Source organism: Biomphalaria glabrata, chromosome 9 (genome assembly GCF_947242115.1).
Source record: "Biomphalaria glabrata chromosome 9, xgBioGlab47.1, whole genome shotgun sequence".
NCBI lineage: Eukaryota > Metazoa > Mollusca > Gastropoda > Planorbidae > Biomphalaria > Biomphalaria glabrata.
In genome coordinates this window covers 21107835-21123830 of record NC_074719.1, presented here as the reverse complement: position 1 = coordinate 21123830, position 15996 = coordinate 21107835, and the positions used below count along the sequence as shown (strand labels likewise).

At 34.0% G+C, this 15996-nt stretch overlaps 1 protein-coding gene across 1 annotated transcript; it reads left to right on the top strand.

Annotated features, from left to right (window-relative positions):
- The first annotated feature begins 236 nt into the window (after positions 1 to 236).
- Positions 237 to 4141, top strand: LOC106060192 (dolichol phosphate-mannose biosynthesis regulatory protein-like). Its single transcript, XM_013217990.2, has 4 exons — positions 237 to 460; positions 3277 to 3366; positions 3553 to 3655; positions 3994 to 4141. The coding sequence occupies exons 1-4, from the start codon at positions 458 to 460 to the stop codon at positions 4044 to 4046; spliced, it is 249 nt and encodes an 82-aa protein (XP_013073444.1). The 5' UTR covers positions 237 to 457; the 3' UTR covers positions 4047 to 4141.
- Positions 4142 to 15996: the final 11855 nt, after the last annotated feature.

Below are 15996 nucleotides of genomic sequence, written 5' to 3'. Positions count from 1 at the left end.
TACAATAATTGTATTTTTATTTATTAGATCTATATAACTATTTTTTTTAGTTGATTTAGCTATTAATATATTGCTTGGCCTTTATATTATTTAATTATATTGTTCAAACTTTTTTAAAGAAATTAGATCTTAATTTAGATCAAATTAAATCTAGATCTAAATTATTAAATGAAATAAATCAGCTGACGAAACAAAGAATCATATTGCATTGTCGATTCTAAATCTGGAATAGTTCACATTTTTAGACTTGCCAGCCAGCATACTGCTGATTTGTGTCATACAAACAAAAAATAAAAACAAAATAAACACTCAGCTAGATCTAGATCTAGACTAGCTGTTAAAATAAATAATCTAGCATCAACCTACATTAGATCTAGTTTTTAGCGTCTAATTTACTCTGACTAAACCAAATCTAGGCCTACATTTAGAACCTGTTTTTTTTTCTTCAATAATAATAATGGTATACTTAACTATAATAATAAATTAAAATTACTAAAAGTAGAATCAATAAAATATTAGGTAATTTCTTAGTCTCTAGAATACTCTAGATTAGTCTAGATCTATATTTCTAGATCTATATAATTATAACTAATTAATATAAGATCTAGATAATCTAGATCTAGTAAATCTAGATCTAGTAGTAATAGGTTATAGATTATTACTTATTAAAGTTATTAGATAAAGATAAAGATTCATTATACTTATAGTTATAGATCAAGATCTAGATCTATTTCTATAATTATATATATAATATAATTATAATATAAATATACTAAAATATACTTTACTTTTGTATAAATATAGATCTAATAATTTATTAATTATTATATACTAATATAGTTAATATAGTCTATTATTTTATTATATTATATACTAATAAGTAAAATAAAAAATTATATAAATATTCATATATGATATAGACTACATATAGATCTAGATTAATCTAGATCTATTTAGAAATATAAATTATGTAGGGGATAGTAGATAGGTCTAGACTTTATTGTCTTTATGATAAATATGGGTGTTTATAGATCTATTATTATTATTAATTAAATTTATTAGTCCTAGTCCTAGATTTATTCATATAATTTATAATAAATAATTCTTATTCTAGATCATATATCTATTTCTAGTTATCTTATTATAATTATATTATAATTTGGAATAAATGACTTAAATGTCATTAATGTCTAAATTTTTATTTTATTTTTAATTTTATAGATCTATGTCACTACTTAATCACTACTATTTCAGTACTCAATGGACCTCATTCACCAATCGTAAACAAACATTTAGCCACGTGATAATATTTTTTAAAAAGCAATGAAAAAAAACGTATCATGTGACGCATTTATTCTTTATGATGTAATTTATATAGAAGAGATAGAGAACCACTTGGCTAAATGTTGTTTGTTTACGATTTGTGAATGAGGTCCATTCTCAACTTACTGTCTAATATAGATCTATCTAGACCTAGATTCTAGAATTCTAAATAATCTAGATTTATATAATTATAATTATATAGTGAATAGTCATCATGAATCATGATATAGATCTATACAATTTATACGTTTATACAATATTAAATATATATTATATAGCATCTAGATCTAGAGTAGATATACTTTTCAGAATTTTAATTAAATCATAGATCTATGTTTTCTATATTGACTATACTATATCTACTCTAGTCTCTAGATATCTAGAATGACTAGATAAAGATCTACTACTAGAACTAGATCTATTTTCTATCTAGATTCTGTCTCTACTAATAATAGTATTACTAACTAGATAATCTTTTTTTTAGATCTAGAATCTATATAGACTATTATAGATTCCAAGTACTCAAGAGTAGTGAATGTAACTAAGTCGTTACTAAGTGTAGAGTAGATCTAGAATTAGATTTTTTATAGTGACATTCATTTATACATAGAATAGAATCAGGACCAGCTGTTCTCAACCTTTTTAGTTTGAACTTCTGTGACTCCTTTTTACAAGCCCTTACTATGTGACTGCATTGCGGGGACCTCCAATCGTAATTGCATCTGTATTTTCTCTAATGTTATAGAGATCATTTTTATGTGTTGTTCCATGATGAAAATATAAACTTCAATAACATCCATGGCATATTACTAATTATAAACAGATGTGCTTTTGAATCTTCACCATAGAACTAATATAGAATATATAGTCTATAGATGATTTTACAACGCATATCATTGCGTTTCACCACACACGCTGTTTGATGGACAGCAATTAAACTGTTACAAATATTTATGGTGTGACGATTAAAATGTTTGAAATGATTCTGACTCAGTTGTTTGTAACATCTCTATCCTCGAATGACAACTATAGTAAAAAGAAAAATAACTACTAATGAAAAATGTTTTTACCATGTTAATTTTGTTTTAGACAAAAAAAAAATTTTTTTCATGGGTCTTAGGAGACCCTGAAAAATCGTCATTTGATCTTCAAGGAGGTTGCGACCAACAAGTTGAGAACCCCTGATATAGACTCTTGTAGAGTAATATAGCTAGACTATTGTTTAGTCTAGATTTAGATCTATAGATCTTGATCTAGTGTCTAGATCCATCATTATCATCTAAAATTTAGTTTGGTGTAATCTAGATCTAGACTATAGATCTATTATAAAATAATATGATTATATATGTTATAATATCTAAGGTAGAAATGACTATAATTAGAAAAAAATTAATAGATCTAAGTTATATCCTAATCATGTCTACAGGTACCTATATAATCCTTATGGTTTAATGCATGTATGTTTTTATTGTGATCTTCAATCATTAATGATTCATTGTGATTGTCTACTCGACAGATTTACTGGATTTTAGGTGTAGTAGTAGTCTCTAGTTAGTCTAGTTAAAGTATTATCATTAGGTGAATAGAGAGATGTCTAGAAAAACATCTATTAATAATCTGATCAGAATCAGAATGTGTTTTCAAATTATATTAAACATATTTCTCAATTTTTGTACTGTATTGTTAGATCATTCACTTCTATTGAAAAAATAATTGATTTAAATCTATAGATTCTAAATATCTTTAACTTTTTTACTTTATAATGACACTCTTAGCATTGATTTGACCTTGCCCTAGAGTACATATCAACACTGGCATCATATGTGTTTTAAAAACAAATTCTCCCATGTTTTATATATGTTTTAAATTGCTTAAACCTATGTTATGTCAGTTGGTGTAGATGTTATTTCAAAATATTTCTTTCCTTCAACCCCCCCCCCCCCCCCCCCCCAGACTCCAGGAGTGCATCAAGTCACAGGCTGGGGTCTTGTTTCACTATCAGCATTTATTGCTATTTATTATTCAATATGGGTTATCATCTTGGTAAGTTAATCATAGTTGTAAAATATTATTTCTCAGAATATTATTATTAAATAAAAGTTTAATTGCATATATTCACTACTACTGCTAGGAATAATATGTAATACCATAGTTAGTGTAATCAGTTTTAATGATTATTTATATTGTTATTTTGAATCCCTTTTTTTTTTTCCTCATATGCATTCAAAGCCATTTGTTGACCAAGACCAACCAATACACACATTTTTTCTTCCTCGAATTTATGCTATAGCAGGACCTCTTGTAGCTGGAGTGATTGCTCTAACATTAATAGGTAGGTATTTATTGGCTAGATACATCTTTATTGTTTGATTGTTTCAAAATGTAGTATTATAAATGATTACATTTCCCGTCAACATTGGTTTGTTTCTTTAAATACTCTGAAAAAAATTCTTAAGGCATTGCTTTTTATTCTTTTTCTACAACTAAAATCATAAAAGATATATAAGTTATGTTAACTGTGGGACAAAGTTATTCTTGAATTTGAGAGATAAAATACAATAGGTATTGTTTTTTGTTTTACATTAAACTCATACACCTCAGTTGCAATTTACCAATTTTACTTTGTAACTTTTGCTTGTTACTCTTTCTCCATTTAATATTTTGTTTCAGGTGCATTTGTCCTGTATGTGACAGTATCCCCCAAGAAAGTAAAGAAAAGCTGATCCAAATTATACAAACAATTTTCATTATTACCTCCCTTTGCCTGCCTTGTGATCTTTTTAAAAGCATATTTTTATTAAAGAAAAAACAAAACGAATCTGCCTTCATTTTTATTGTGTTTAAAAAATTAATATGCATTATAACATATTAAGATCAATTCTTTTATATTCATAAGTTTTGTTAATTTTAAATTATAGGATCATATTGAAATGTTCATTTTTGAATGCTGCATTATATAATCCTGAATAATTAGCCCCAAATCATTACAAAGAATATAATTATTTAAAATAAAACAACAGTTTGAGTCAACAAAACGTGATATAAACTATAAAATGACATGAAATATTTGTGATTGATGACTTATATTATACTGAAGCTGGAGGTTACACAAACTACATTAGCCAACATAATGCTTTATTTTTAGAACAGATCTAATACTTTGTTAATGTGTTTCAATACTTCTAACTTAAGCCTTGAGATACATTTAACACAACTGTTTTTAAAATATAATTGTGCACAGAACTCTAATGTGATGTACTTCTTTTCCGTTCTCATTCTCATGTTGTAGGGTACAAGGAGATTAGTGCTATGAGATGACCTGCACACTGGTTTTCAGATCAGACAGATCTCATACAATTTTTCTTCTATATGGACGCTTTAGTGCCATTCACTTGTTCGAACCTCTTGATAAAGTTATGCAGAAAATGGACGACATGTTCCTTCTCTACTGACAATTTGACATATCTTTTACTAAATGAAACTTCAAAATAAAAACAAAATGGTGTGTGGGGGGGGGGGGGGCAGTAAATTACATAAAAAGTAACTTGAAATGTACAAAATTAGTCCATTACGGCCCTCCGCCTCCCATCTTCTTTACGTCTAGACATACTAAGACATCCGCCATCACATGAAATGCCAAATGTAGCCAGTTGTGTGTGTGTGTGCCCGTGAGCTGGTTACACAATTTATGATATCAGTGAGCCCGGGCTGACTTCTGCAAATATCGGACTTGCTCATGTAATGCCAGCCTTGTTATCAGCTCACCCCACCGCCCTAGACCCCGTCTTCTGTTTTGAATGGCTTAACAAGGCGGTTCCAGGAAACGTACTGAACAATGGCACAGTTCTGAGCAAACTTGGCAACGATGACTTGTATCCTGGTTGAGAGAGTACCGTGGAGACCGTTCAAGCAGCATGGGAAGAGAAATGGTGTACGCAGATTTTCTACATACAGTAGATGCTTTGATATACAGAACTAGATCAACTTAAAGTCAATCACTAAAAGTAACCTATTAGGCTAGACAGTGTTGGTAGACAAGAGTAGAGAATGTGGGCTTGTCTGTAAAGGAAAAAAAATCTGTCAAGGTCATTCATATGACGACTCCCATCTTAGCAACTGCAATCTGTTTTAGTTCAAATAGCATTGGTCATTAAAATGTTCGGGCTTACCAAAGGCCAGTGCATCTTGGACAGTATTGGACGTCCACTATGTCTTATGCAGGCCTACAATACAACAGCCAAGTGGACTGAGCTGCATTCACAATGACTGTGGCTTGTCTGTGCCGTGACACGTTGGAAACCTTTTTCAATTGATAACAAATAATGGCATAGTTCATGTCCCTTAGTTTGCAAGTTGTAGTCAACGGAAGGGGGGGGGGGGGGAGAACAATTCAATTTTAGGATCAATTTGACTTCATCATCTTTCTTAAATGAAAATTAACATAATTCAACCAATCAACTTTGTCTCAATGCTACCAAACTGATAATACAAAATGTGGTGATGTAGCTGGGATAAAAGTCTTTCATTAGAGCGTACAGGAGGACATTGCGTTTATTTTTATTTGTTTGCTTATTGTGTCGCTGTATGGGTCGTAGGCCTACGTCAACACCTTGATAATAATCAAACTTTGTTCAATCTGGTGATAATCTGGCCTAGACTGAGGCCAGTGATAGACGGGATTAGTCACGGAGATCGGGCGACCACCACATGGGCGTGACCATCATGATCAAAGCCTGAATCTTCACGAGTCGACAGAGTCAACAACTTCGCACATTTGCCGTGACGGAGGCCTCAAAGCTATTGTCTTTTAAAGTGGCGCATAGACAAGAGGGAGTGGCTACTTCACGTAAGATAGGCCAGGACTGCGTTGAAAAATGTGGGATTCAATAACCATGCCACAGTGGAGGAATCTTTTGTATTGTACTTTCTTTTTTTCCAATGTGGCTCGTCAAAGTGTGTGCTGGAATGAGACTTTTAGAGAACTTCTCTCCGAGCCCTGCTTCTCAATCGTTGCTATATAGCCTACTGACTATTTTATTTGAGCTTCTTTAATTGTTCATTAGGCCTACTTGTTATGGCCAGTAGAATGACATTACAGTCAAACAAATAACCTATTATTAAGTAGGCTTAATCTAAGTCTTAGTATTTATATAAGACAATATAGGATGCCCTAGACCAGTGATTCCCAAAGTGGTCTATATAGACCCCTAGGGGTCCACGAAGTCTTCCAAGGGGTCTATGAAAGTGAAAAAATAAATTGGGGGTCTACGATAATGGATTTCATTTCATTTCATTTGTAACTTAAATTTTCACTACCATTAATGTAATTATTTCCTACATTGAAATATGATCTGTACCTTAGTTAATCTTTTAAATATTTATCCTGCTATTCAAAGGAAAAATGTTTGTATTTAATTTTAATATTTATTTAAATATCTTAATTTTGTCTACATGTAGGTTATGTTTAACAAAAAGAAATGTAAATTGTACACCGTTGATTATTTAAAATTGGGATTCATTCTTTCCTTGTCAAACAAGCGGTTGCCTAAGTGCCTTTTTATGATGATATGAAACTAATTACGCTGGAGGATAATTTGAGACGATGCCACCCTGATAAAAAGATAAAAGTTTGAAAAAGATAAGTTCAGAATAGACCCACAAAATCTCTCTTCGACATCATAAAGAGAAGATGATGGTTTGTGAACGACTTACAATATCTCTTTATTTATAGCCAAATACGGAAAACACTTTAGGTAAAACCTTGATTTTACCTGCCGTTGAAGTAGCTCTAAAAACTGTTTCTACACAAACCTACATCTGATAGTATTAAATGAATTTCTTGCAACAATACAGTTCAAGGGAACATCGGTGGTATAACATGAAAAGCTTCTTATGTAATTCTTTTCAAACGACATAAACAGTTTGGGATCAGCGGTCTATCAGGCCCTGACAGGATGTAGCACTGTTTGCTGCAAACTGCCTTAGGGTTGCTGGCTCCTTATTTTTCCTCAGGGTTGACTCACAAAACCCATGTTTATAGTTGCAAGACAGCAGAGGTTTGAATTCAGTTATCCTTCTGCTAGGTGGGTAGAAAGCCAAGGCTAATGAGTCCCGCCTGTCCAAGGCTTACTGGTTTTGGTGCTAGTTACTCGCCTTCGCCGCTTCTCCTGTTAGTGAAAACAGTTCTGCGGACCCAATATTTGAGCACACATGAAAGATCATGAAATACAAGAGAAACTGCTCTTTGTGAAAACGTTTACGATAATCCCTAAAGCTAATTAATTAATTAATATTTAATGTTTCAAAGACTACTTTATATAACAACACATTTCTATATGAAACATAATATCCGTAGCAACGGATGATGAGCCTACAAAAAAAAAACACTCCCAGTGTGTTTGATGATTCAAGAAATATATATTTTGTTATTTTAATTGGTTTAAATTTAAATTTTATCAATACAAATGCAGCTTTAAATTACTTTTTCACTCTGAGACTCACACATTTAGAAATTAGTTTTAAAAATGTTGATAAATTTGCAAAAATGCAATATAAGTTAAGCAGGGGGTCTACCGAAAATCAGAAACCATGGCAAGGGGTCTACGAGACAAAAAAGTTTGGGAACCACTGCCCTAGACAAAGATTTTTAGTAACAAATGTTAACACAAATTTTAAACAGTTATCACTAACCATTCGTTGAACTCAGTATTAACAACACTGTACTTATACATGTGGTTGATATTAATGACAAGGACGTTGGTCTATTACAATGTAACCCTTTTAATCGCCTTCTATGTATTTATCAGAAATGGTGGATGTTACTTACAGAAAGATAAGTATTATGTCCATGCGTTTACCTTGTAGGCCTATAGAGTCTACATGAAATTTATTCTCAACAACAATTGCTTGTACGGTATACAGTGTATATAGTGCCTATTATATTATAGTAGCCTTCTACTATATACTATCAAACCTTAAATATTCATCTACCTTCATTGAGCATTACGAGCCCAATGATCTTTTTTTTTTTTTTTGTTAAATACACATTTGCCTTGCCAAATATTTATTATTTTTACATTTTTTAATTTTAAATGACTTTCTAATTTTTTTTTGTGTGCTCAAAGGCACACAAGCATTCAAATATTTTTTTTTAGAGATAACGTTTTCAATTATGTGATATAGGCAGAATAGGTGATTCCCATGATCTAGGTATTCTATTTATAGACTATAAGTACAATACATACAAACATTATTTATGTATACATATAGTTGGATATATAAGTACACTACTAAATGGTAAAATGTATATTAAATATTAACAGATACAGTAATACAGATACAGTATTAACAGATACAGTAGGCCTATAATGCTGGATCCACTGCCATTAGAATATACGCGATTGAACTGAAGCACGTCGGCTCAAGTCATTTGCATGTCAACCCATTGGTATTCATGGATCTATACCTCCTGGGACATCTGATGCCAATATGGCACAAAGAAATGAGTTTAGCCTTGCCCTTGTTTTTTTTTCCGAACACTCAGATCTTCCCTGTACACGTGTAGGGGCCTAAAACTTACGTGCCTTCTTGGTGTCAGTGTTTAAGAATGTCAAAGAAATAATTGATTTCTCATTCTAATGAAATCATAAGCATTTATTACATTTGATATAAAAAAAAAATACCACAGACGTACATATAGGGAACCCTGCTGACCATAGAAGCTTAGTGATCAAAACGTGCGCCCGGGACAAGACATCTTATTGACCCCCCCCCCCCCCCATTTTCGTTACATCACTTAGAAATATAGACTTACAAATAAAAGGTATTTAATAATAATGTAATACAAAAAAAACCTTAGAATGTAATACCTAACTAAAATATGTTCAATATTTTTATGGCGCCTATTTGCGTGTGGCGCCCGGGGCATCGTACCTCTTGCCCCCCCCCCCCCCCCCCCCACTACGCTCCTGCTGCTGACCCAAAGTAAAAACAAAGGACGTTTTGGCCTTAGTCGATAACAAACCAAAAAGACAGCATAAGTTAACTATAAGAAGTAGGCTATTATAACTTTTTAAAGTTTCTTGAAGTTGTAACACAAAGGGACTGGAGGCCTATTATCTCCCCTAGCCTCGGCCTCGTGAAGGACAATTGATTCTTTTTCGTCATTGGTGTTTTATTTTTATGGCCAAAGAAAAATAAACAAACAAAGGGACCAATAAACGTTATACAAAAATGCTGCTCTATTTAGGCAGGAACTATGATAAGAGCCGTGCCATATTGAAAAAGTTGCGTTTATATATTTAGGAGGGGGGTGATGCTCTCAAGGATTATCACTCCGCTTGTTTGTTTAGAATAGTTGACTAGTCATTGTCTCCTCTTGGCGTCATAAATTGTTAACTTACAGTGGGACGTGACCTTGATCTACATACATCCGCACCATCTGGCCATTCAACTTCAGTGTTTCCAAAGTGACACATTGACAGTGGTAGACACTAGACTAGGGAATATTCGCTTCTTTTAACTACGTCGGGGGTGGGTAGAGAAATGAGTTGGAAGGGATTGCTCTATAACTTGGATATTTCAAAAGGTATTATTGAGAATCAAGCCATGTCTGTATTAAAAATGTTTGTAAAAATGTTTTACATGTTTCGGATGTTCCTTCAGAGTTGAAGATAATTACTTCCTAGTCCAAACCTCCCGCAGGACGACGGGGGATGGGAGCGGGCAGGGTTTGAACCCTGGACCATCGATAAATCTGAACGACAGTCCAGCGCGCAAACCGCACGATCAGGCAGTCATTTAGGCTTAATCCTAACAATGGATGCCAAATATAGCCTGATTGGTGCAACGGCTACTTTTGGTCTTTTGAAAGCGAACCTTTTTTTTTTTTAATGAAAGATACGAACTTTCTCTAAATTCATAGCTTCTATATTTAAATCAAGATTACTATAGTTAAAACAAAATTACTATATTTATAATGATAATTGAAGGGAAGCACACCACACTGAATAGGAAATTAATCACAAACACAGATATATAAAGTATAGATATAGATATGCAAAGAATGTTTTGAATTTGTTAAATAGAAGCATAGGACTGTATAAGCTTAACAATAGATATTTGTAAAATGTCTTCATAGTAGTAAAAACTTCTGTTAGCGTGTACTTAGCCAAAACATTTTTTATTTGGGGAGGGGGCCCGCACTGGCGGATCCAGGGGGGGGGGGGCGGTAGAGCGATCGCCTTCCCCCCATCGGACAAACCAATACTTTTTCTTTTTGTATTATAGTAAGAAATTACAAAATTTAAAAAATCTGTCACTAATATAATTTATATATGCTATAAAGTAAATTCTTATAGCGAGTCGCCCAATCCCTATTCTTTAATGCAAAATGCAATCATTAGCAGAAATTATAAAAGGAGCGAGGATTAATCGTTTTCATTTTACCGCCCTTCCCCTTTCCAGAGTTTGTGTAATTTCACATGAATTTATCTAATTCAACTATTTTAAGACTTTGCTTTGGAAAAGATATATTTTAAACAAAATTTTTCAATATAACAGTTACGGTTGAGATGAGTTCAAAAGCCAGATCATCTTTTCCTAGTCACCTTTTTCCAACCTTTACTCTATCTCATATTTTTCTAGTTAAATAAATTTAGGACTAAAACTCACAATTTATGCTTGAGTTTTATTGAATATTATTTATCGAATTTTTTTTTTTCGACGGCGATCATCAAAGCCTTAATCTAAATATGTGGGGTATCTTATCTTTTCAAAGAACAAATCGGTTTTATTTGCAATGTATTAAGGGACTATAAATTCATATTATAATATTTTTCAACATTTTTCGAAAGGTCCTTTATAATAGAATGAATAATTCTCATCAGTCAGGAGAATGCTTTACTGCAGTGAAGAATGCCAGAAAATGCTGTTAGCGTCGAGGCTTCGCCCCGAACCTCACTGATGAATAATAAGCTGTTGATGTCAGGAGAATGCGTTTCTGCAGTGAAGAATGCAAGAAAGCGCCTTTGGAGTCGGGGCTTCGCCCCGAACCCCACTAATAGGCCTAAATAATGAGCTGTAGATGTCAGTAGAAGACGTTTCAGCCGTAAAAAAATGCAAAAAAACGCTTTTGGCGTCGGGGCTTCGCTCCGAACCCCACTAAAAAATAATGAGCTGTTGATGTCAGGAGAATGCATTTCTTCAGTGACAAATGCAAGAAAACGCTTTTGGTGTCGGGGCTTCGCTCCGAACCCCACTGATAAATAATGAGCTGTAGATGTCAGGAGAATGCGTTTCTTCAGTGAAAAATGCAAGAAAACGCTTTTGGCGTCCGGGCTTCGCTCCGAACCCCACTAAAAAATAATGAGCTGTTGATGTCAGGAGAATGCGTTTCTGCAGTGAAAAATGCAAAAAAACGCTTTTAGCGTCGGGGCTTCGCCCCAAACCCCACTAAAAATAATGAGCTGTAGATGCCAGGAGAATGCGTTTCTGCAGTGAAAAATGCAAGAAAACGCTTTTGGGTGTCAGGGCTTAGCCTCGAACCTCACTGAGGAAGCTTACAGCGCTCTCCCAGACCCCCAAGCTTGCAAGAAAAAGGCCTCAACATGACTGTTTTTTTTTTAGTTTTTTTTTCGCCGAAGATTGAGAAACAGTCTTATTTTATTCTCATATATCGAATATATATATATATATATATATATATATATATATATATATATATAGGCTATATGTTGTACGCACGTTTATGCATAGGGTGTGGGTTTACTGGGCCTTATGGTTAGGGTTTGGAAGAAAATCGCCCCCCCCCACTCCAAAGTTCTGGATCCGCCAGTGGGAGGGGGAGGTATTTGCTCGCGCGCACACACACACACACACATACATATATGTATATATGAAATCGCAAGGGGGGGGGGGGTCGGAATTTAGTGACATATTTTTGCTCTTTGTTTATTTTAGGTGAGATTTTAATAGTAAAACATCACTTGCCCCAGCGCAGCCAAATGGGTTTTGAGTTTAAAACCACCTACCAGGTGGTTTTGCAGTTAAATCCTCCTCTTCTATAGAACAAAACAAATAATGCAATGCAAACGACAATCCCCAAATTCTAAGAGCATAGGTAAGGAAGATTTTGATTTTAAAACCCCCTCCGAAATTAACGATAAAATCCCCTCTTCAACATATGACATCGGTCACCAGATTTAATGAGCGTACCCAAAAGCAAATTACTCAAAATGCCATGAGCGTTGCCAAAGGGGGTTTTGAGTTTACCCCCCTTTCAGCGGGGGTCTTAAGCTTAAAATACCTCTTCAATAAAAAAAAAAAAGCAAATTACGCACTCAAAATGCTACGAGCCTAGCCAAGCCAATTGGGGTTTTGAGTTTAAACCCCCCTCCTCCAGAGTGCTCTTTTTTAAAGTTTTAAACCCCTCCAGATAGTTTTAAAGTTGAAAATCTCTCTTCAATATTATTCCTACAGTCACCAAATTCTATGAGCGTAGCTTAGGGGGTTTTGAATTTGTTCAAAAAAAAAAAAAAAAAAAAACAACTCCAGAGATTTTGTAGTTTAAAGATGATTTTGACGATAAAACTTCCCTATTCGATATAAAATCTTAAGCAAACTACAGTCACCTAATTCCAAGAGCGTAGCCAAGATAGGTTACAAATTTCTACCAGTGGCTGGGCTCCTTTAATAAAGTGAAGTGAATCTGCCGAAATTGAAAAAGACTAACCGTGGCTTAACAAAGATGGATAAGACGGATTTTAGGAGTCAGTTATAGAGATCGGGTCTCAATCAAGAACTGGGAGTCGACCCCTTAGTAAGGTTGTGACAGAGTGTCACATGAGGTTTGCCGGACATGTTCTCCGACAGAATGAATTACGCATAATAAGAGTTGCGATGACATGGGGGCCATTACGAGGAAAGCGCAAACAGGGACATCCTAGTACAACTTGGCGCCACACTTTCATGGAGGACCACAGAGCATGTGGAAAGAAGCGTCAGACATTGCCACAGACAGATTTTTGTGGAAGCAGCTTGCCGCACAATGCGCCGAACGACGTGAGAGGATCTAAGTCAGTAAGAATAGTACATAAGCTTAAAGATGCGTGTGCCGGTACTCAGTGATTAGGTGCCGGTACTCAGTAGTTGATTGCCTAACTCTTAACTACTAAAAATTAATAATATACGTTAAAACACAAGAAAAGTAATACTATTTTCAAAAAGGTGCCGGTACGCCCTGTATATATATATATGGCGAAGGGGGCGAAAAAATCCCCCCCCCCCCCGAAAAAAATATGCAGATCAAATCTCAAATCTACTATTCGCTGCACTCGAATCAATGTGAGAAATTGAATGTTTAATTTGGAAGGTGGGTAGAGCCGTAGTTTGTTTTACATTTATGATTGTGTCGCTTGGATTCTCGCAGATTTACCTTATAAATGGAGTTCAGTGACTGATATGAAAACAGTTTACTTTAGGCACGTTTGTTGATGCAAATTTTAGAATCAAAAATTAAAAGGTAGTTGTTACTAATCTTCAATGGTCAGTGCCATAAAAGGATAAAGCGCCTATAGTCCACACAGCTCTAATAGGTACCTGACATTAGTTGGGGAAAGTAAAGGCGGTTGGTCGTTGTGCTGGCCACATGACACCCTCGTTAACCGTAGGCCACAGAAACAGATGACCTTTACATTATCTGCCCTATAGATCACAAGATCTGAAAGGGGAACTTTACTTTACTTTTATTATTATTATTTTACATACAATAAACTACAAATCATATTATATATTAGACTTATTGATATACTAATATAATAGTATAAAACAATCCAAATATACAAAATCCTTTAAAAAACAAACAAACAAAGGTTATCAAAGGGAAAGATTTCCGCCCTATATATCTCAATAATGTTATTTCACTTATTTGATATCAAACAAAATGATTAATTACCAAAAATTAGTTGACTATTTGATAATTTAAAAAAAAAATAGATTCATGTTTTATTAGGTACAATACATAAATGTTTACGGTTTAAACTTGATCCGAGAATAGGTATGGGAGAAATAACGTTTTCAGTTATCTAAAGGGACGAAACCCTACACATTTAGCCGTATATGTGAATACTGCATGATTAATTTCCCTTGTTAGTATCAAACAAATATAATTAATTACCAGTAATTAATTGGCTAGCTTTAAAAAAAAAGCTTCATGTCTTAACTATGCCAATAAATAGAATTTAGGAAATTTAGGCACCGGATATTTAGGCACCGTATATTTACGGATATTTAGTGCCTAAATATCCGGGTGCCTAAATCTCCGGGTGCCTAAATATCCGGTGCCTAAATTATCCGGTACCTAAATTTCCAGACACCTAATAAATAATGTGTAAAGTTTCAATTTGATCCGAGAATGGATGTGGTAGAAATAACGTGCACAAACTTTTTGCCAGACAGACAGAGTTGATATAAGCTTTGTAAAAAAAACACGAAATGTCTGCTTATGAACCAGCAAACACTTTTGTGCCAATTAAGCTACATTCCACAGCTTGTAGAGTGTCAAGTGATACCGACCCTTCCACCCCTCCCCCTTACACACCGGATTTCTCTCCAGCTGATGTAATGGTCTGGACGTTGCGCTCTGTGGGTTTCAGTTGCTAGCATCTACTGGACAGGATGACGCTGAATGTGTTCCAGAATTCTTGACATAGCTCAGCGTTGAGGTCACGTGACCCACGACCTGGTGTAGCCCAACATATGTGTATGTCAAGCAGTATCCTCTATTTATATACATACATAAAGCTGAGGGGAGAACGAAGCGAAAGGGGAAAAGTCGGAAGAAAGACACGAGACAATATGGAACAAATAAGAGAAAGCAATTTAAATATAGGGTAGAGCCTTCGTTCAAGTTAATTGGTGTTATTATTTTGCTGTACTTTATTGCTTATACTCCAAGGCTACTGAATCTTATCTTATGAATTACAGACGTTAATTACAAAAGAATATGATTACGTCCTACGTGTATTTCAAGGCCAATCTAGTCATGCATGTTGATCAATGACATAAATTATGCCAAGTCTTTGGTTTTCCTGGCGACTCAAGCAACCCATTCTATGCTCTAATAGCACGAGGAAAGAAGGAGCCAAAAGTATTTTGAAAGATCATCTAAGTCTAGCCACCTTTTTTTTTATTCCAATTAAAAGAAATGTCGGTTTTTATCTTTTCTCACATTTTTTAGCGGCCCCCGAAAGGGAAAAAGACGATATTAGTTTTGTGTGGTCTGTCCGTCTGTCCCGTTTTAGATATCGTAAACTAGAAAAGATAGTGAAAATCCGACATCGTAGTATTTTAGACCATTCAAAGTTCTGATGCTACGGCTACTTTTTCTTTTCTGAAAACGAAAAATCTAATTTTTTAAAATAAATTATGCAAGCAGTTTTTTTTCATAAAAATACACCACTTTTACAACTATTCACTATTAATAGTAACAAACACGGAAGGCGTTTTAGTAAGGAGACAACTAGCTCTCATACTTATAACACATTTATGCAAACGGTTTTAGATTATTTGTAAAAAAAAAAATATTTTTACAATTGTATTGCTAAGTAAAATAAGTTTTGTCATACTAACTACTACTTTTACAAAAAAAAAAAGTTTACTTTCTAAAAGACAAAA